This window comes from Protomyctophum parallelum, assembly GCF_964188405.1.
Source record: "Protomyctophum parallelum genome assembly, chromosome: 21".
In the NCBI taxonomy this organism is placed as follows: domain Eukaryota; kingdom Metazoa; phylum Chordata; class Actinopteri; order Myctophiformes; family Myctophidae; genus Protomyctophum; species Protomyctophum parallelum.
The window spans coordinates 34885937-34909487 of NC_139713.1; the positions used below are offsets into that span (position 1 = coordinate 34885937).

Consider the following 23551-nt stretch of genomic DNA (forward strand, 5'->3'; position numbering starts at 1 on the left):
AATGGTTGGGAGTCTGGGACTAATATACCAGAATGCCCAAGATCCTGTCTCCTGGGAGATAGCACACTTTTGCCACAAGGTGTCACCAAGGCATAACATGCATTGGTGACTGCAGGCAAGCCTTATATTATCACTGCAGCCAGTGGACCCAATTTGAAACTGCAACTTATGAGTATTCAATTGCCAGAAAGAACAATGTTGAAAATGAAACTAAATGAAAGTTCCATTTCGTATAAAGGATTGGTGCATTATTAACAATTTGTAAATATTACAGATATGACAATCACTATTGTTAACAAGAATGTAGAGGGGTGTTGTCCATTAGTTACTTTTGACTGCGTGCGTGTTGTGTTTTGTTTTTCGTCTTTTTATTTGTGTATTCTTCTTTTATGTATTGAAAAATCAATTATAAAAAAGATGTTGACCCAATGCTTTCCATTAAAAGTAGGCCTATATGCAATATGCAGGTGAAAGTGAAAGCCACCATGCACCCATGCCCAGCCCTGGATCAAGACAAGTAGGCAATGGAAACAAGACAAGTGCAAGTGATAAGATCTTCTCCACACACATTTAAACAGTAGCTGCTGACACTACAGCTACAGCATATTATTATTTATATACTGTGCAGTGTGCAGTAAACAGTTGAGTACAGCATATTGATTGGAGAGGAGGCCTTAGCGGGCTTCTCGCGATGTCTGGCACCTCCCTCCCTCCCTGTCTGGAGAGTCACTCACTCATACAATATGGCTTCCATACAGCCAAAGTAAAAATGAATAGTGAATACCCAATAAAGTAGAAATGAGAAAAGCTTCGTAGTACTTCTCACAACATGGACTTTTATTGGGATTACTTTCGGATTCCGTGAAAAAGAAACAACCGGATTCTTTTCTCGGACGCACGTGGAAAGGTAACCTTTTTTTACCCTTCTTTTTGTGCTTTGTTTTGTTTGTCTTTGTTTGAGAACATCTATCTTTAAAGCTTAATAAATTAATACATACAATTGAGTTTTTCCTCTGGAAACGGCACAGTTCGCCTCTTTAAACTAAAAACGTTTTTTTTTACGCGCATATCCAATAGCTCTTATATCCTCCAAAAAGAGAGAGAAAAAAGAGGCGAGCACAGAGCGGCTGGGAATTGTTTCTTCGCTGTTAGCCTAGCCACTTAGTTTGCAACAATTACAAAGAACCAAAGCTTGTATGTTTACGTACATGGTTCATGTACGTTCTGTCCGTGGTGTGTTTAAATGGTCGATTTAATACAACGACAGCAATGACACAAGTGTCAGCAGTACGAGTTTGGCATGAGTTGTTAGCCAGCCTAGCCACCGGCCGGTTAGCCTGCTAGCTAAAGGTTGATGGTTCCACTCCCGAGGGAGTGCAGTATCAGTGCTCTCCTCTGTGTCTGTCTGTCTGTCCGGTACACGTGTGGTGGTACCTGCTGTGCATACGTTCAGGTACCGGATGATGAGATAGTACATAAATAATTAGGAAGTGTGTATTGCTGATACAACCACTTGACTACAGTACTATCACTACTATGGATAATTTGGAAGTGTTCGTACTGCTTTGCTGCTATAGCCTTGGACGATGAAGAGTGGAGACTATCATAGATGTATTTTTTATCGATTCTGCCTTTTGTTTTCAGACTAGCTTACTACTAGCTTTACTACTATTACATTACTATCACTTCTGGTATTGTGACGGTTTCTACTTTACTACTATTACTGTTATTATTGTGACTGACTACTATTACAATACTACAGTATTGAATGGTCTTATTTGTACTGTGGCCACGTTCAGGTGTTTAGACAGAACTGACAGTTGGGTCCAATCTCAAACGAGCCCTTGCTCGAGCAACCTGCAAGCCAACTCCACCTGCCTGAAAGTTTTATTTACCTGCCAGAGGCAGGTGGGCAATCCTTATGGCCTATTCATACTCCAGCTTTAGGTAATAAGTTGACCAACGAAAACTACAACATGATGATTCACCGCTCACCCAAACATCTCTGTTTTTACTAACCACCGTTTCAGTGGTCACCTTATCACCTACAACTGGAGTATGAATACTAATAGGCCTTTAGTGTCAACGCCTGTGCTATTACTACTGCAGTTCTACTACTATTACAATGGTCCTGCTGCTACTGCGCTGCTATTACACTGTCATTATTGTGACTGCTGCTGCTGCACTGTTTATACTGTGACTGCTAATACTACCACTATTACAATGTTACTACTATTTCTATTAATGTGACTCGTTACAATACCGATTGTTTCTAAACCCATAAATACAATGATGATGCTTGCCAATAGAACGTGGTTCCCCAATTAGCTTTCCCCGAGGGATATGCAGTAAGCAGTATACACTATGCACGCACAACGCAGATTAATTAATTCATTTTAGAATTGATGTAGATTAGAAGAGCTATTTGACAGTTGCAGAAACATAATTGCCTTCCTTGATGCATTAACAAGCATCAACAAGATACACACACACACACACACACACACACACACACACACACACACACACACACACACACACACACACACACACACACACACACACACACACACACACCTCTCCTCTGCAGTAAAGTCTAAAGTGACTGGAGTCTCATTTCTCTCCAAAAGCCATTGACTATGATGGAGTATGATTAATAATAATAATAATAATAAACTTTATTTATATAGCACCTTTCATACATAAATGTAGCTCAAAGTGCTTTACAGAGCAAAAAAGATAATAAAAACAAAAGCAAAACAAAACAGCATAAAAACAGGCATGCAGTTAAAACAATAGGACAATAACGCAGTGTCAAATCAGGAGAAGGCAGTGGTACAAAGATAAGAACAGATAAACTAAGGCAACGACATAAAAATAAAAATAAAGCAGTAATACAATACAGTGAGAACGTGAATAACAAAACAAAAAAGATCATTTAAAAGCAATGTTGTAGAGGTGGGTCTTGAGCTGAGCTTTAAAAATGTCTACAGAGGCTGCCTGACGAAGGTACAGTGGGAGCTTGTTCCATGCCGACGGCCCGTAGAAGCAAAAAGCTGCTTCCCCGTATTTTTTAGTTGCCATTTTTTTAGGCAAAGCGAGCAGGCCAGCCGTGGAAGGGGCCGGTTTGGGACATATTTAGGGAGGCAGTCATGTAGGTAGGAAGGTGCGAGACCATTGAGAGCTTTATAGACAAGTACAATAATTTAAAAATCAATCCTAAAAACAACAGGAAGCCAGTGCAGTGATGCCAAAACTGGAGTAATATGTTCTCTCATCTTAGTTCTAGTTAAAACTCTAGCTGCTGCATTTTGGACAAGTTGTAGTCTGTCAGTTGTTTTCTTAGGCAGTCCTGAAAAGAGCGCATTGCAGTAGTCAAGCCGAGAAAAAACAAAGGCGTGGATTAGCGTTTTTGCATCGTCCAAGGACAAATAGGCTCTGATTCGTGCAATATTTCTAAGGTGAAAAAAGGCAATCTTGGTAACATGATTAATGTGTGAATTAAAATTAAATTCAGAATCAATAATAACCCCCAGGTTCTTTACTATACTGTTACTTTCTACAGTCAGGTTGCCAAGCCTGCTTGTTATTGATTCTTTCTGCTCGCTAGAACCGATTATGAGAACTTCTGTCTTATCCTCATTTAGCTTGAGAAAGTTCTCACTCATCCAACATTTGATGCTAGACAGACATGTCAGCAGTGGGTCTAAGGCACAGGGATCATCTGGGGCCACAGAAAGATATAGTTGGCTATCATCAGCATAGAAATGAAAATTGACTCCGTGATTGGTAATGAGTTCGCCCAATAGCAGTATGTACAAGGAGAAAAGCAGAGGACCAAGAATCGAGCCCTGTGGAATACCAGAACTGATGTCGTGTTTGTCCGAGTCAAACTCGGCTAGATTGACAAAGTAACTTCTGTTTGATAGGTAGGAGGAGAACCAGGACAGGGCCGTACCAGACAGGCCTATCCAGTGCTCCAGACGCTGTATTAAAATTGAATGATCAATCGTGTCAAATGCAGCCGATAAATCTAGAAGTAAGAGAACGGATACATGTTTCTTGTCAGCAGACACCCTAAGATCATTCATTACTTTTACAAGTGATTAAGGATGGCTATGATTATTATGGTAATCAATCACACACACCATACTTGTAACTTTCACAAAAACAAAACAAAAAACAAAACAAACAATTGGACAGGTCTCTCCCCCCCCCCCCCAGGCCGCAAATGGTCCGCAGGCCGCCTATTGGAGAACCCTGCATGCATAGATGTTGGCTTATAGAACTTGTTCTTAATTTATAGATTTGTAGTACAACTGTGACACCATTGCATTATGTATTATGAAATATGAATAAGCTTTAGGATGGAAGATAGTTATCATTGATAACTAAACAAATGATTGTTGTGTTTATCGGTAACCATTACGTTTCATATCCCGCACAGTATACTGCCCACAATTTACAATTCAGGCATTTAGCAGATGCTCTTAATCCAGACTCCAGAGTGATTTACAGTAAGCAAAAACATGGTAATGCATCGATTCATATACATAAAAATAGTCATCATGAATCATACCAGTGGAATATCTATATAATGAAACTATGCGTATATAGTATATACTATAGAGCACCGAAGTCTGACGTCACTTTCAGTAGAGGGCGTCAGTCCCCAGGTTCATGTATTTGTTTAGTTGCATTGAAATCACCATAGGAGGAGTTTTAGATTGATTCATATAAGAACTGTGTTTGAAAAATAAACATGTCATCCCGGCCGCTTCACTCACATGGATATGAAGAATCAACTGACTGAGAGAAAACGCTAATGTTACTGCTGCTGAATTAGTTAGATTTTCGCTAGAAGCAGACTGTATCATATATGAGTGACTGACTGTTGCAAACGATACAGAGACACCTCCCTGACAATAACGCCGAGACAGCTTGTTTATTTTTGGACCACAACGCTTATAGTAGACGATATTAAGATCACCCCATGTTATTCTCCATAGAGAAACTACTTCCGTGAACCAGGGGAATCGCCGGGATGAGCGAGTTACGTCAGGACTTCGGTGCTCTATAGAGTCAGTGCTATGTCTATATAAAATGCTATCTAAGTTACATAAGTTGAGCCTTTGCATATGCCTGTAAGGTCGTCGAGGCTAGGGCAAGTGCTACATGGAGTCTGAAGAGGTGGGTTTTCAGACTACGGTGGAAAATTGGGAGTGACGGCTGTAACTTTTAACTAGCCAAAGAGAAATAAATAAATCATTTTAAAAAATAAAATGAGAAAAAAGTGCACTCAGTGGGGCCCATAGCATCAACCCAAGTTAACCCAAACCATGTCCGCGCCGAAATCAGGCTGATCCGGTGCGTCTCAGGAGCGGACACAATACTTGAATAAAGAAGGCGCCAGAGCAACTCGGGATGATTGGAGCCTTTTAATTACTTTTAATAACAGGATGCAAAGCAAAAAAAACTACGTTTTAATGTCACGTTACATCTCCGTCAACATCGAAACATTGTCGCTTTCTTACTTTGCACCCTGTAATTAAAGTATAAGGCCCCAAATCATCCATGTTGTTGGACACTTGCAGTAAAATGACTGGGTTGTGTCATGGTAGGTTTGTGTTGACACACACACACACACACACACACACACACACACACACACACACACACACACACACACACACATGCACAGCTCACACTATAGCAGCAGCCTGCCCTGCTATTTAGATCTTTACCTGGGTGTGATTTGCCTCAAGTGGCGCTGGTAAGAAGCCTACTGAATTTAATGAACAGGGATTTAACATTATTCCTCTACTAAGTAGAGTAGTGGTTTTCTACCCTTTTCATATCAAGGACGATTATTTATTCGGCATTTGAGCCACGGCACGGACCACCATTTGATGACATTTAGCCTCTCAGACCCTAGACTTACGATCTTTTGTTGTCGTCCACAATTCCAAGGTGTAATGATGGTGGTACCATAGGAGAGATATCAGGCAAACATTTATCAAAATAACAATTATTCTACATTCTCTAATTGTGTAGACTTCTTGTAAATTAAGTAATGCAGATGTTTAAACCAAATGGACCCATAAGGTTCATTTCACGCTAGAGTTAAAGATCTATAAGGGTCCATTTGGTTACCAACTATCCATCATGAACCCATTTTGACCTGAGATCAGATTCTAAAAATGTCTTCTACATCCTGACAGTTTTCTGAAAAAGTTATGTTTCTATGTCAGTCGTTCTTCGATAAAAAAAAAATAGCAGACCTACAAGCTTGTAGCGGTGGCGGTAGCGGTGGCGCTATGAGCTTGTAGATCTGCTATTTTTTATTTTCGTTTTATAACAGTATGGGTGTCAAGCATAGACTGTAAAAAATATGGACAAAGCGTTCCCCGGGTCTAACATGAACGTAAAATGAAGCCTGTAATAATATGCTAATTCCTGATGTAAGTCGCCATCTTTGGTACCAGCTGGCCATTGGCTGGCTCCGTTTTGTATACCAGCTGGTCATTGGCTGCCCAGACAACGAGGCGGGACTTCCCCCCTTCTTCTCCGTTGGTTTTTATTTTGACTCGAGTGGGAGGGGAATCCCGATCATAGACTGTAATGGTAGCCACGCCCCTCAGAACATACGCGATGGGTTTTTTTCTTTATGGTCATTTTTTTAATTAATGGGACCATAATTTTCCAAAAAGAATATTATGACATTAGAAATGAGACTTTAAACTAGTGACTGGAAGAAGAAAGTATTCATGACCATGTTTATTAAGGTAATACAGTCTAGGTGAAGTTGGGCCAAAATACATGGGCCTCTATGGAGCTATGGGGCTTTTTGGGTCCGGTCCAGCGCCACAACAGGCCATTATATGAACTACCGATTTCAAATGAGGCTTCACGAAATATCTGGCTGACTGCCCCCCTGGTGTCAAGTCACAGATTAATAGAAAATAAAACATTAGATTTTAGTATCAGTGACTGGGGTGAACAAACGTACTGTATGAATCACAGAGATCGTGGGCAGACATATTGAGAAGACTGTTATTGTGCAAAACATGGCCCTTCAAGACAAAAGAAAAAGAAAAACATTTTCTCCCCTTCAAGTCCCAATTTAGTATAGCCACTTCTCAAGTACTCCATCTCTGCTAACCCCCACAATCAGTCATTGGGAGGGTGAAGAAAGCCTCAGGTCTCCTCCGATACCCGGGCCGTCAAGCCAACATCTTCTTTCCACCCGACAGTGAAAGGTCTCACTAGGGGGGCGTAACGCATGTGGAGGTACACGCTATCCCCCCCACCTCCTCCTTCCCCTGAAGATCTGCTATTTTTCAATAGCTAAAGCATAACATAATGCTAACACCAAAAAGGGGTTCCCGCCCTAACTTGGTGAAAACCACTGAAGTAGAGGAACAATGTTAAATTCCTATATATATGAAGTAGAGTCCACTTAGAGTCCAGTATTTCATATATTGCCCTATTAACTCAATTAAATAAATCTATCAAAGGCACTGCTTCACACTGGGTGTAATTTATGTTTTATTTTTTTGTTCTAGCAAAGCATACCCTTCTGGGACATTCCTATGAATGAAAGCCATATTGCCTATGAGTAATCGGGCGTGCTGTAGCAGCTGCCCGTCTTGGTTCTCGTACCTCTGAGTCTGCGCCTCCGGTTACAGCAACAACCGCAGCAGCACTTTGCTCCTCTCCTCTCCTCTATGCTTTTGTCCTGCTTCTCCTTCACTTCCGCTGTACTGGCGTCCACTCCTATCCGACTTAGTGAGTTTCCTTGCCTGACCGCCTGTCCTGTCCAGTTAGAGAATCGGTCAATGAAATTGTATTTAAAACCACTTTAAAAATGTCCAGTCCAACTCTATTTGGTCCCCATATAATTACACTTTCAGAGAGAGAGAGAATAACTCATGCTTCTTTACGGGAATCGTACATGCGCTAATGTCTCTCTGAGAGGGAATCTGAATCTGTCAGTTGTCATTGAGATTGATAGCTGTCCCACATCAGTGTGGCCCTCGTGTATAGTAAGGTCTGCCTCCAGGAAGAAGGATCTTCAAAATGTTGTTTTTCAGGCATTTACTTGCATATTCCTATGGTTGCTGTAACCTTAATGTGCGCCGATAGCCTATGTGAAGTTCCAGAACGTTTTCCCCTCCCTTCCCTTCACGGAATGATACACCAGGATCTGTGAATCCTGCTGGCTTCATTGACATCTACCCAATGCTTGTTGTTAATGTGCTTGCTGACTGCTGATATTATCGGGTATCTTTTGTGAATGATGACGATTCCAATTGAACATTGATTCAACATTCACGTGACACAATGTGTTTGTTGTATCATCTATTTCTCATTGTCGGTGTGCTGTCTGGAGTTGAAGAAAATGTAAAGACTAGCTAGACAAGATCATCTGTGCCTTCTTCCAACTAGCATTATTGCCTGCTCTACACTACTCGGTGCCAAACGACAGTCAAGACATGAAGACAGTAAGACAGAACTGATTAAATAATGATTTGTAGTCCATCATTATGCTGATCTACCAGTTCTCAATGTGTTTCATTGCGAAGCAAGCAGCAACCTGCTAATCAGGATCACTTGAAGTTCGGGCCCAGGGGTAGACATTTGAGGGACATTTTATTTTTATTTTTTATTTTCTTATTAGGGTTGCATCCATCATACAACGATGTAGCAGATAAAAAACGAATAGATCTGCTATTTCCGGCCTGCAGCCTTGTATGACCAAATATAAATCAGGCTTTGGGTTTCAGATTAAGTCACAAGGTCCTGTCAGCTCATCATGATTGTGTAGGCAATGGATTCGATTAGCAATGCCTGGAGGAGGCTGCAGTCTGTGCACTAGTCTGTGCTTGTTATGTGTGAGCTGTAAAATTACTGGAGTTATCGTTTCTACGAAGAGGATATCTTCTGAAAACGCTACACCACTGACACTACATTAGCCTCTAGATCTGTCCTTTTTTAGCAAGCAGCACAGTTGTACTACTACTCACAGTTGAGCATAACTTGAGCTTACTTGCATACTCATACTCATATTCTGTTACACAGAAAATAAATCATCAATGCATCAAAAGTAATCAACAAAATACAATAAAAACTGGTCAAACATTGGCCAAATTGTCAAATATAAAGAGGCAATTGTTTTTAAAATAGTTGATCTACAAGCTTGAAGATCTGCTATTTTGACTATCTATGCCTGAGAACTGAGTGAAACTAACTGTGTGTGTGTGTGGGGGGGGGGGGGGGGGGGGGGGTATTTTTAGGGGTCATGGCCTGAAAAGGTTGTGAACCGCGGAATAAAACGTGATAAAGTGAAGAACTACAGTTGCACATGCCATGAGTTTTACACACAGAATACAAGTTCAAGTACAGCATCAAGAACACAAAGCACAGTTAATTTCACCCTAACTCACACTTCTCCTCTCCCCCTCTATCTGTTCCATCTGCAACTCCACCCAGTGCTCTTGAACTTGAACGTGTAACAGCATAACAGGGTAGCTCTCGCTCTCCTCATCTTTTGCCTTTTTCAAGCCTATATATATTTTTTAAATTTGTGCAAATCAGACTTTTCTGTATTTCATAACATAAAACAGTGTACAGTAAGCAAAAACAACACATGTTAATACATCAAATACATACAAAATAGTCACCAAGAATCATGAGGAAGCTAAGAACCTAGCATTTGTCTAACCGTAGACAAACTGTACAGTAAAGCTATAAGTATACACTATTCTAGAGTGCAATGTCTACATAAAATGCAATCTGAATTGCATGAGGCTAGTGCAAGTGCTACAGGCTAAGATGGAGTCTGAAGAGGTGGGTTGTCAGACTACGGCGGAAGATTGGGACGAGTCTGCAGTAAATGATTGCAATGGGAAGTTCATTCCATAGTTTTGGAGCCAGAAGGGAGAAGAGAAAACGTGCATACAATGAACAGCAAGATGTCTTTTCTCTGCTGGAGGTGTAAAAACAGAGAGGGACTTTGTTTCATCCATATGCTCTGGTCATGCAGTGTTGTGTCATCATTTTGGCACTAAATTGAAGATGCCGTCTCATCCTCCTTGGGGTTTTCTGTTTCCCATTCCCCTCGCCTATGCCTTTTTGGCACTGGGGGAACAGAACAGACACGAAAAGCAATACATTGACCTAGCTTTTATAGCGGCAAAGAAATGTATCACAATACTGTACATTGGTCTTCTATCCCTCCTACTATTTCACATTGGTTAAATTAACTATCCAGACACACACCCCTCCAGATAATGCCCAACCCCCCAGTTTTTTTCTTGTCCCTTCTTTTGTGATTATCATTATTTATGAGGATATTGAGCTCTAGTTTGTGGCATTGTGCTAATTGTGGCTTTGTCCCCAACCTCAGCCCTCTGCTCTGTATACTTGTATCTTTTGTCTTGTGTGTTATCTTGTTGTGTCTGTTGGGCAGCTCAAAGGGAAAAAAGAAAAGTGCACTGGGAATTTAATGTTTTAACAATTGAGCTGTCAGAATGTTTGCACTGTGAATAAATACATTATTAAAAGTAGTAGTAGTAGAACAAAAGTAGTGGTAATTAGAAATGGGAATACTATAGTCTTAAGTCTTCATAGCCATTAAGTTCTTTGGAATAGTTTCATCCCTCTTCTATTTGCATGCAAGAACACAACCCTTTCTCTCATTCATTCCTCTCCACGACAATTAACATTCTGGTCATTTACTGGTAGCATCCACACAGACTTAGAACTCTATAGCAGTAGGCTACTTCTGGTTGTTATAACACTATTAGTAGTAAAAGTACTAAGAAGTCATTAATAGTTGTACTAAAAGCAGAAACAATTCTGGTTTTCATTTTAACAGTCAGCACTATTTCTAATGCTATACTTAGTAGCAGCAGTAAAATACAATTTATACTTATACATACTAATACAGATTATGGTATTAATGTAATTAATAGTTGAGCAGTAACATGAATATGCAGTAATAACAGTAGTGCTAAATAGTATTATATAGAAAAGTACAAATAATTTGATTTAGATTAAGAAAAATGTCTAGAAATACTCATGCATTTGTCATTTTGATGATAATAATAATAATTTCTTATCACTGTTACTTTTGACTATTGCTTCTTTTTGTTTTAGTTATGGTATTTTATATTGTTTGTAGGCTACTGTTTATTAGTTTGTTTCTTTGCACTCACTGTATTATGTACTGGGAAAGCTTACTAGGAAAAAGAGGAACAAACAAGAGTGCATTAAGGTTTGCATGTCCTACTCAGCTGTCAAATTGTTGTATTATATAATAACTTGATGTACGTTGTTAAATAAAAAAATAATCCCAATCCATTAGACTCTCCTCTCCTCTCCTCTCCTCTCCTCTCCTCTCCTCTCCTCTCCTCTCCTCTCCTCTCCTCTCCTCTCCTCTCCTCTCCTCTCCTCTCCTCTCCTCTCCTCTCCTCTCCTCTCCTCTCCTCCCATTGGCTGATCCTGTGGTACCACATGACCCCCGTCTCTCTCTGTGTGCCGATGGTTAGACTAGAGAGAGCTAGAGAGGGAGAGATAGAGAGAAGTGATGGATGCTGATCTGGCGATGGGGTAAGAGATCTCTTCCTCGTTCCTCGTTTTTTTTAATCAAATGCATTCCCGCCTGCTATGGTCCCTTCTTTGGGGAGGGATGGAGAGTCCAGTGGCGGACGGAGGGATAGACAGATGGTGCAAGCAGAGACAAAGGGATGAGTGGTTTCTCTCTCTCTCTCTCCATCTTTGGTGAAAGGAGGTTAATGGATTCAGGGAGGGAGAGACAGAGGGAGGGGTCGCCGTGGCAATACTCTCTGGGTTTTTTTCTCCCCCTGTCTGTTGCCGAGGAGAGAGGGATGAGAGAGAAGAGGAGAGAATCAGGGGAAGGGGGGATGGGTGGAAAAAATGGTGAGTGTGGTGGGGGGAGGTGTGGATCCATTCACTCTGCAGTCTGATCGGCCTTTGCTGCACTGTTACTAAGGAGGTTCTCGGAAGCGCTTGAATGTGCTCAGTGGCGTTTGATTGGACAGGGTTAGGTAGTGTTGGATATAACACCGAAGGAAGTCTTTGAATTTGACATGCAGGGGCAGTGTCTGAGGCGGCGCCATTTGGTGTTGAAACCAGATATTTGAAGTGCTTGATTTTGTTTTTTTAGGGGGGGGGGTGTTTCTGTCAAGCATTTAGGGCTGGGATGCTTTGAGGAAGTGCTGGAGAATGCTGGAATTTCATGACAATTCTTTGGACCAGATGAGACATGACCTCTTCCTGTTATGTGCTCAAATGACATCACTAAGTGAAGCCCTCGAAGGTGCTTGGTTAATTAATTTCATTACTTGTTAGGCGGTGAGAAAGTGCTTGGCTGTTTTGCGTAGATGTTGGAGGTACTTGATTGCTTGTGCTTGTGTCTACAGTATATCATTGATGGAGGGCTCCTTGTGCTTTATTTACTCATGTCTTTTGCATCTAAATCATATACATTTCTAAATAATTCGTTTAGTCACGTAATTATATAAATATAAGTAAATATCTAAATATTCTGAAATGATGAATGTTATTATCTATAGGTTTTTATTGTAATACTAATTTAATAGTACACTGAAATAGTGAATGAATATTATTCAATTGTATATGCATTATACATTGCATTATGTTCTATCGCTATAACGTATAAAGCCTGACATCAGACTCTATTTTCAACTGACAGCTGAGTCAAATTCAAAATGGCCGTTCTCTTCTCTTCTCTTCTCTTCTCTTCTCTTCTCTTCTCTTCTCTTCTCTTCTCTTCTCTTCTCTTCTCTTCTCTTCATATTTGTAAATTGTTACTATAGTATTGTTGCCACTACTAGTAGTAGTACTACCACCACTACTGCTAAGTATTGTTGTTACTACCACTACTCCTGTTAACTGTTACTACAATATGGCTATTTTGGCAAGCTGTTTGAGCATTTATTCCCTATCCTTGATATCAGATCTCAGTTTACTCCACTAGTTTGGTCAATGTCAGCACTAGTTTTGACTAATTGTCATTGAACAAAACATCTTGCAGTACAGTCTTTTTCAGCAACTAGTGGCAAATCTGCCCAGCACACTAGTAGCGTGAAAGTCCCACCTATTATTAGTCAGCTTGTTGATGTGCTAACCAGCTCAGTGGCCTTGTGGTTAGAGTGTCCGCCCTGAGACTGGTAGGTCGGGGGTTCAATCCTCGGCCGGGTCATACCAAAGACTCTAAAAATGGGACCCAGTGCCTCCCTGCTTGACACTCAGCATCAAGGGTTGGATTGGGGGTCAGTCCCTGTGACATGTGCTAGTGGAAGTTGTGGCCCTCTGGACTGAACCAGTAACACAGAAAGTAGTTACTGGTTACTTTAGTGAATGGCAATACCTCTGACATCATGTTAACTAGTCAAACATGGATTCAGCTGTAGTAACCTATTCATTATTTAACAAATGAGAGCCCTAATTAAATTGACCTTCCTAGTTACAATAGCGAGGCTACATAAATGGGGACAGGATTGATTGATTTATTGATGGATTAATTTGAAACTTAATTAACAGTTTTCAAAAGGTACAGCTGTACAATTATACAAAAATGCGAAATGGATAGCACAAAAGTCCCTGAGGGCTTGTTTCCATTGTGGTCCTTTGTATTCAATTCAGGATAGACTAGTTAACGTATCCACTATCCAAGGAACTTTGAGATTTGAGTATGGTTGTATTTAGTTCAAATACATATAAACATACGGTATGTAGGTCTTGTCATCCTTTTAGACTTTAGTTGTTTGGAGAGGCTGAGAATTGTGGCTTACACAACTACTGGCGGGAAACTAACGTCTTTGATGTCAAGGATATGGATATTAAGACCTGATGACGATTCTACAAATGCCTTCTAAATCAGTAGTTCTCTCACACAAGAGTTTTTTTTATTTATTTTTACGAAGTGATACGCTGTGAGCTTGTAGATCTAATCTTCTGTTTTTTAAATCTAAAATTACACTTCATGGTTAAATGCTCAAACGACTTGTCATGCTACTAAATATGCTACTACTAGATCACTAGTATCTAGTTTCCCAAACAATGGGACCCATTTGTGGGTCACAGACGCATTTTTATGGGTTCCCTAATATGTTTTGATTCTTACATTATCTTTTAAAGGACCACTTTTCAACCACCACTGTTCAACCTATCTTCATATAATTGGTTGTCATGATAAAATGCTACATACCATTTGTGGATAGGTTGTTGAACTGCCCACAGCCCTCCTATGAGACACAGACAATTATTGTGGTATTTTTTTCATGAACATGACCAATTATATGAAGATAAGTTGAAAAGTGGTCCTTTGATAATTATTTCAAAACATTTTCAAAAAGCGTTCCAAAAAAGGAAATTAAAAACAAATTAAATTCTTGTTTTCAGTGAAGAAATCAACGAAAAATCTAATTCCATAAATTAGGGAAAAAAAGTTGTAGTGAAAATAGCCGATCTAGAAGCTTACAACACTGCGCGACTAAATAGTTTGGGAACCACTGTACTAGCAGTACAATGCAAGTACTAATAAGTTATAACCTTACCTTTCCTGCAGTTACTACCATACTGCTAGTACTACTACTATTCTACCACAACTTCATGTACTAAACTACTAACTTTCCAACACATGATCATCATACGACACATCACCACAAATCCTATGTAATTGAATCAACGATGCACCATGAAATGAATCTCACACACACACACACACACACACACACACACACACACACACACACACACACACACACACACACACACACACACACACAGAGATTCAGTGTTTGTTTTGTTCAAGGCCACTGAGAGCTCAAAACCAGGAGCCTCCTGGCTCCCAGACGAGCGCGCTGCCTCCTGAGACACTCCTAGTATTACAACATTATTATCATGTACACTGTATCTCAAACACTGGTGTGGGAGTCGTGGGACCCATTTGCGGGTCGCGGACACATTTTAAAGGCGTACATTTCCAAAAAAACAAAACAAAATAATTTATGAATTAAAAATATTACGTGGCCGGTTAAGACTGAGGTCAGGGTTAGCGACCTACGTGGTGGTTTAAGACTGAGGATAGGGTTAGCGACCTACGTAGCCGGTTAAGACTGAGGTTAGGTTTAGCGACCTACGTGGTGGTTTAAGACTGAGGTGTGACCGGTTAAGACTGAGGTTAGGGTTAGCGACCTACGTGGTGGTTTAAGACTGAGGTGTGACCGGTTAAGACTGAGGTCAGGGTTAGCGACCTATGTGGCCGGTTAAGACTGAGGTCAGGGTTAGCGACATACGTGGCCGGTTAAGACTGAAGTCAGGGTTAGCGACCTACGTTGGCGGTTAAGACTGAGGTTAGGGTTAGCGACCTACGTGGCCGGTTAAGACTGAGGTTAGGGTTAGTGTTAGTAATCGGTCAGACTAACGGGAGGTCGAAACAATTACATGTTACCTTGGGAGTTGGGAATCTCTCCCAATGGAGTCACAATTCTTTTTTTTAACAAAATAAGATTCCAGACAAAATATGATTGCATTTTGACAAAAATAATCTCTTTTTCTCTTCTATATAACCACAGGTTGTAGTTAATGTATGTTGTACGGCAGTGTCGCACATTAAAATATATTTTCAGGCTTTATGTTTGAGTTTATGTTACAGGGTCAGACTCAGGTCATACTGTGTACTGTAGTCTTTTTGGTGACATCAATGGTCATTATTCCAGCAATCCGTTATAATTGCCATCCCCAAAGGACCATTAAAAATAAAACAAAGCTGGATTTCGACTGCAGCTTTTATGTCACCGGAAGCAATTCCCCGAAACATGTTTTAAGCTGAGGAAAGAGGTGTGAGAAGGAGTGGCTCTGCAGTCCTGACTGAAAGGAAAGCGGTGATTCCAGTAATTCCACAAATAGTTTGCCAAAAATAGCAAATATACCAGCTCACAGATTGTAGATCGGCTATTTTTTTTACCTGCGTTCCCCCAGAATAGGGATGCTGGGGGATCAAGTGGTTAACAAAAGTGGCATTTAAATATTAATATTTTGATTATCGTTAATCGCAAATTCGCAATAGTTTTTGCCACAATAATTGTAATTGTCATATACAATTACATTTTCAGAATAATGCATAATAATAGTATAATTGATCCATTATGGGCAGATCATATATCGGCCTGACATATATCGGTCATGCATCCATAAATAGGAGTATTGGTGGTATTGTAATACCTACAGGTCCTCATGGCACGTGTGCCATTGTATGATTCTACAAAACAACATTGGGATCCTTAGGATTTGAACGATTCCAGTTCCTTAACGATTCCCTCTTAGTGGTCCAATACCTATGGTTCGAAATGGACCGCAACGGGTCTGTAACTACTAACTAGTGACTCTGAGACCATTACGGGTTCATTTCGTTTCAATTTGTACACACTCAGTTATTGTGGTCCACCGGTATTGTAATTGTATAGCAGACTTGAAGTCCACACGACAGCTCTTGACAGTGATAAAGCGGTTTATTTTGTGCTCTAGCCTAGGCGCAGCTATTAGCCAAGTCTTTATAGACGTCTATATTTGAGCTGTTTTAAGGGTCTATACTGTATATAGACCATCTATATATAGCTGTTGAAATGACGTTGTTTCAACGTCTCTAATCTAAGCCTAGACCCCCCCAGTTATAACCCGGTTTTAGATGGCCACATTTAGAGGTATTTTAGACCGTCTAACACCTCATCTACACAGGCAAGGAGTGAGCGTTCCGGCGGCGGTATTCCGCAAATAAACCGCCCTGATATGGATTGCTTTGCACTGTAGCCTGAACCAATCAAATAACCAATAAATAGTAGCGTGTAGATCTCAACCAATAAAAGTGTTTGGGGCTGTGAAAACTCCATTAGAGATTCTGAGAGCGAATATAATGGAAGACATCCTGAACGGCGTGTTGTCACTCACGGTGCGTCAGGAGTCACTACAGTCTCATTGAAACACATTCTCTAATGAGATTTCATCGTTCCACCGCTCGCTTCGCTAGCAGTGTCCTATCCCGAATGGAACCGATTCCGGTTTCTCTATGTTGGATCCGGTTCCTCCGGTTCCTCCGGATCTGGATCCAACATTCCCAACAATAAACATACTGCATAGTGCATCAATCTAACTAACCAGTAACCTTTCTGTGTGCCGCAGGTCAGCAGGAAGTAGAAGATGTGTGCTGCGTCTTACGATCAGCTCCTCAGGCAGGTTGAGGTGCTGAAGATGGAGAACTCCAACCTACGACAGGAGTTACAAGACAATTCCAACCATCTGACCAAACTGGAGACTGAAGCCTTTAATATGAAAGTATGTATACCTGCCCTGGTGCTGTAATACTGTTGCTGCAGTACTAGTACTACTATTACTACTGCTGCTGACACTCGTAGTACTGCTGTAGCCAATACAGCAGTGGTTCCCAAAGTGGGGTCCGGGGACCCCCAGGGGTCCTTGAGGGAGTTCAGGGGGTCCCCAGCTAAATGATAGTTTGGAACCAAATGGACCCTTATGGGTCTGTAACTCTGAGAGTGTAACGGGTCCATTTGGTTCCATTTTTTTTACAATATAAAATGCTCAGGGAATAAATTGAATCTTGACCACCAGGTCAAAATCAGTGTCAGATGCTGTGTCTAGGTGAGACGTGACCTTTGACGCGATGTAAATGTCTGAGAGCAGGGAGACCAAATACAACAACAATATGTTATTTTGTATTAACATACACTACATTTAACCCATTCTGACCTGAGATCAGATTCATAACGAGGTTTCCGCTGGACACACACTGGTCTGATGAACCCATTCTGACCTGAGATCAGATTCTAAAAATGTCAGTCGCTCTTCGATTTTTCAAAAATAGCAGACCTACAAGCTCGTATCGCGCCACTCGGTGGCGCGATATGAGCTTGTAGATCTGCTATTTTTCAATAGCTAAAGCATAACATGATGCCAACACCAAAATGGGTGCCCGGTCAGAATGGGTTAAACGTTGTCTGTATGGTTTTCATGATAAATCACACTCATGTGAAGTGAGGCGTGCTCTTATCATCATACATCATCGCACATTTCGTGCTCAGCCAATCAAATCATCACAAATGTGGTACACACAGTCTAGACACACAAAGCTTGGCATAGGAGGGGCTAGCGCCCCTCAAAAAGGTTACATAGTTCCACTTTAAAGCCCAAATCACACCGATGGGTCGATGAGTCGAGGCGCAACAAAACGGCCTGATGGAGGGGAAAGGAACTGGTCGGAATGACGTGTTCCTTCCATGCACTACGTCCAGCCGGGGAAACTCCCCTGTCAGGTGAAAAGAAGCAACTTGGACTCCTCATGCATAGAAGGAAGCATGAGGTCAGTCCGCTGCCCCCCCCCCCCCCCCCATGTTGGCAGAGGAAGTGTATAGCGCCCATTATTACATTAGATTATTGACACTGGGTGAAAAAATGGGTTACGAAATCGTGAAAAAAAAAAGTAGGTGATAAGGTGACCACCGAAAACTACAACATGACGTGACGCCGTGGTGATGAGCCACTCACCGCTCACCCTAGCACATCTCTCTGTTTTTACTAACCACAGTAAGGTGATATTACCTAAACCTGGAGTATGAACAGGATCCAATTTTAACCTGAGATCAGATTCACACGAGGTTTCCACTGGACACACACTGGTCTGATTAACCCATTCTGACCTGAGATCAGATTCTAAAAATGTCAGTCGTTCTTCGATTTTTCAAAAAATAGCAGACCTACAAGCTCGTATCGCGCCACTCGGTGGCGCGATATGAGCTTGTAGATCTGCTATTTTTAAATAGCTAAAGCATAACATGATGCTGGCACCAAAATGGGTGCCCGGTCAGAATGGGTTAAAACTTCATTTGTTCAATATTTGTAAAAACCCACACAGAGATGTTGAATAGCACTGATTTATATATAAAGAAAAATTGAGTTAGCTGGTTTATGCCCGACAGCCACGTATAACTCATAGACCCTAGAAGTGTTACACGCTCATTCTGTTTTTCAAAGTGACGGTCAGCAGTTATCAGACTGGATTCGGCACACTGATTGGTTTTGCATGCGTTTTCTAACATGCAAACTGCTTTGATGTGTCGACGTGATGAGTGATGCTGGTAGTGACTGAGAGAACCAGTTCTCAACAATCGCTGTGAGACGGACGTCAACTTGTTGGATTTGTGTATCAAATATCCAATGTTGCTGCCTTGCTGGCATCCACAAAATCTATAATATGAGCCCATTAAGACCTGAGGCCAATTCTAAAAATGTATTTTTTACTACATGTGGTGCTGACATGGTGTCAAGGACCCCCAAGATTATATTATGGCCCCTCTCAATGGGTTTTAATCTAAATCCAGTAAGCTGAAATATTATTTTTAATGCCTCGTCTTCTGAAAAAAATAAAAGCCTTGCCATAGCTGATAGACATCGAGCAAAAACAAAAACCTTTAGCAGTGGAAAACATTTCCATAAAGAACGTGCACCGTGCCATTAAACTTGTCCTCTCTGTCTGTAATGAGGAGTCTTCTTTCACTACACTGCTAACAGCAGTTCAGTTCCGCTACATGTTATGATACAGTCGCTGTGTCCAATGATTTGCACTGCAATGTTAATTTGTTTACTCTTAACCTCACGGAACAGTTAACTGCATTAAACCATTCAACACGATAAATGTGTAAACAAGTGTCCAAGAAAATGGCCCAACTATAGCAATGTGACCCATTATTTTAGCTGGGTTGAAGGGTAAAGCCAGCCACCATCATCGTGGCTGATGGTGAAAGAGGTTTTCGGTTCAATTTAGTTTCACCCGTGTATGACCAAATGGTATAAAAGTGTTCAAAATGACATGCTGGTGGTGGAACTCAATGACACTCTCCCTCCCCGAAGGTCCTCGTGAGTTGTGAGACTCGTACAACAAGAGTCGTTGTTTGAGACACGCGCACACGCATGCGCGGGCACACACACACACACACACGCACACACAATTAATGTGACTAGCTTGTGATTCATTGTCCGTGTGTGCGCTTGCGCCCGTCTGCCTGCGTTCGGCCATCCTCCTCCCATCCTCTTCCTGTATTTTTGTGTTCGAAGAGAAGAACTCAGTATTTATTGTTTTTCTTTTCCCTGTTGTGTTGACCTGGTGACATCATCAGAGTGTGTGTGTGTGGGGGGGGGGTTTAAAGGTCTTACTACACGCACACACACACAGACACACACGCACACACGCACGCACACACACACACACACACCCACACACACACACACACACGCACACACTCATATTTGGTGTTAGCCTGTCACACAAGCTAGCTATTGTGTTGAAAATAGAAGGGAAATGCTTTTATTTCCGTATGTATGTGGAAATGCAGGCTTCCTTCCTCAGGGTGGAAGAGAAAGAGGGAGAGGTGTCTGGTGGCGTTTTCTTCGGGCCGGTTGACACCAGTACAGAACTATAGTTCAGTAGAGTAGTTAGTTAGTAGGCCAAGAGACAGAGTACGTTCACTCTGGCTCTCTCAATCACCAGAATGGATTTGAATCTTTACAAGAGATGCCGATTTATGGACTTGAAACTCTATAGGAGATGTCGATTCATAGTGGTGAGTACTAACGTTTTCATAACTCTTCAACCCGTTAAAGCTGGGGAATCTGTGCAATGTCATTTTTAGATTTTCACCACTTTAACCATATTGTATACTTTTATATTCAAAAACAGCAGTTATACAAGCTCATAGCCGGTACTTTGCGCCACAATATGAGCTTGTAGATCTGCTACTTTATGTTTTATTATCGTGAAAATTTGTTCAAATCTGAAAATATTTGTAGAACAATAATTGTTCATGGGTTAAATCGATTCGTTTTAATAACCGTTTCATCTTCGATCGCTGGTAGATCGGAGGAGTACCTTTAGCACTAGTAGTTGTACTAATGCTAGTATATTCTGTATTAGTAGTAAGTACTAGTGGGAAAGTACTAGTAGAACACAGTGACCCTTGATTAGATTCTTGGCTCCTGGCTCAGTGTAGAAGTGTCGCTTATAAGCGACTTTGGTCTTGTTTTTCCTGTAAAAGCACTGGTAAATATTGGTAGTTGTGGTCTGCATTTCTTTGAGGCTTGTTTCTAAAGTGTAGTTCCTAGTGGCCTAATGCTATTTATTTTAAACCAGTGGTTCTCAAGCATTTTCATGTCAAGGACCCCCAAATTAATATGTATTTAGTAGTATTGCTCCTAATTGGTAGATCTAGAGCTTGTAGATCTTCTATTTTTGAAGAGCCATTACACTGATGCTTCCCGGTTTTAATGGGTTGAATGCAAACGATGAATTGAAGGCATGTGCAAATCCATCCATCAAATCGATCCGCTTATCTGTAGTCGGGTCGCGGGGGCAACGGCTCCACCAGAGAGCTCCAGACTTCCCTCTGTACTTGCAAATACTTAAAGCGGACACATTTATTCTTATTTTACTAAAAGATTGCTAATAAAATAGTTTTAGGGGAGTAGTTGTGTTTTTAATTAAAAGTACTCTTAATACTAATTGGTAATACACAAGTTGCTATAGCACAAATGTAGTAATCAATATTTGTGTGTGTGTGTGTGTGAGGGTTGTAATGACCCCTCCTTCCTGGAATGCGACCCCAATCAGCAGCAGCTGCAGGGGTCAATAGGTCGTACTCAGACATGGGGACATACAGACAAACAGACGCACTCCATCACTTAAAGGAGAACTTGGCACCGCTCAAAAATAGGGACACCATGTTGAAAGTTGAAAGTTTTAAGACTGCACTATGTAACTTTCCTGTTCTAATCCAAATTTGAACCCGCGTGCAAGTGCTGATATTTCCACCACCGAGCTAATAGAGCCTGCCTGCTTGCTCTCGGGAGGAATATAAATTTCTAAACATTAAATAGAAGGGCAGGGAGACTAAATTCAGCCACCCCAATAAGGGCCCTTCTCGGCCTCACCCCTCTCCCATTGTATATATTGTGTTTAGGATCCATATTTAACCAATTAAAAGTATTAAAGCTGCACTATGTAGTATGTAACTTTTCTCTTCTACCCCTGATTGAACCCGGTTTCCTGTGTAAGTGCTGACATTTTATTAAAGCTTTGAATAGAGCCGGCATGTGGCAATAAGGATACATTGAATCGTAACCATCAGGTCAAAATTCGTGTCGGATCCTGTGTGTGAGACATGACCTTTGACACGATTATATTGTATTGAGAGACAGATACAGATCTGTACCATACAGATTGGACAAAATTACATTTTATTCGTTATTATTATTATTATTTTTTACATAATGTTTTAAACAATAGGGTTTGACTAAATAACTACATTGGATCCATTGGAGCACAGCTTATTTCTTTGCCATTTGCTGAAAAGTAAGACATACAAGATTTCCACCCGACATTGACGATATATGCTGTGTTTTATATAGTGTGTGTGTGTGTGTGTGTGTGTGTGTATATATATATATATATATATATAATCTTGCATATACTGTACTTTATTTTATGATGCATATAATGCATCACTTCCTCTTCCTGTCATTACAGGAAGTCCTCAAGCAGCTACAGGGCAGCATCGAAGAAGAGCCAAACGAGGTGGCCGGCCAATCAGAGCTCATCGATCGACTGAAAGGTGAGCGCACGTGTCGTGGACATTTTGAGATAAACATTTAATAATACTCCAAGTTACAGTTTGGTGCTGTGCCCTGTGCTGCTTGTTTTATGACGTCACTGTTCCATTTGGTGAATGCCTTGAGGCTATATGTTGGGGGGTTGTCTGTGGGAGCAAGCTACCGTAATTTCCGGACTATAAGCCGCAGCTTTTTACCAGGGGGGCAGTCAGCCAGATATTTCGTGAAGCCTCATTTGAAATCGGTAGTTCATATAATGGCCTGTTGTGGCGCTGGACCGGACCCAAAAAGCCCCATAGCTCCATAGAGGCCCATGCATTTTGGCCCAACTTCACCTAGACTGTATTACCTTAATAAACATGGTCATGAATACTTTCTTCTTCCAGTCACTAGTTTAAAGTCTCATTTCTAATGTCATAATATTCTTTTTGGAAAATTATGGTCCCATTAATTAAAAAAATGACCATAAAGAAAAAAACCCATCGCGTATGTTCTGAGGGGCGTGGCTACCATTACAGTCTATGATCGGGATTCCCCTCCCACTCGAGTCAAAATAAAAACCAACGGAGAAGAAGGGGGGAAGTCCCGCCTCGTTGTCTGGGCAGCCAATGACCAGCTGGTATACAAAACGGAGCCAGCCAATGGCCAGCTGGTACCAAAGATGGCGACTTACATCAGGAATTAGCATATTATTACAGGCTTCATTTTACGTTCATGTTAGACCCGGGGAACGCTTTGTCCATATTTTTTACAGTCTATGCTTTTTACCCATGATTTGAACCCTGCGGCTTATACAACGGTGCGGCTAATCTATGGATTTTTACAGCTA

General features: G+C 41.1%; 1 protein-coding gene across 1 annotated transcript in view; it reads left to right on the forward strand.

Annotated features, from left to right (window-relative positions):
- The first annotated feature begins 733 nt into the window (after positions 1–733).
- The window catches only part of apc (APC regulator of WNT signaling pathway), a 49113-nt gene continuing 26295 nt past the window's right edge, over positions 734–23551 (forward strand). The window contains exons 1-3 of the mRNA XM_083793378.1: positions 734–907; positions 17230–17382; positions 22640–22724. Coding sequence (XP_083649504.1) covers positions 17248–17382; positions 22640–22724 — 220 coding nt within the window. The 5' untranslated portion in view covers positions 734–907; positions 17230–17247. The remainder of the gene's footprint in view (positions 908–17229; positions 17383–22639; positions 22725–23551) is intronic.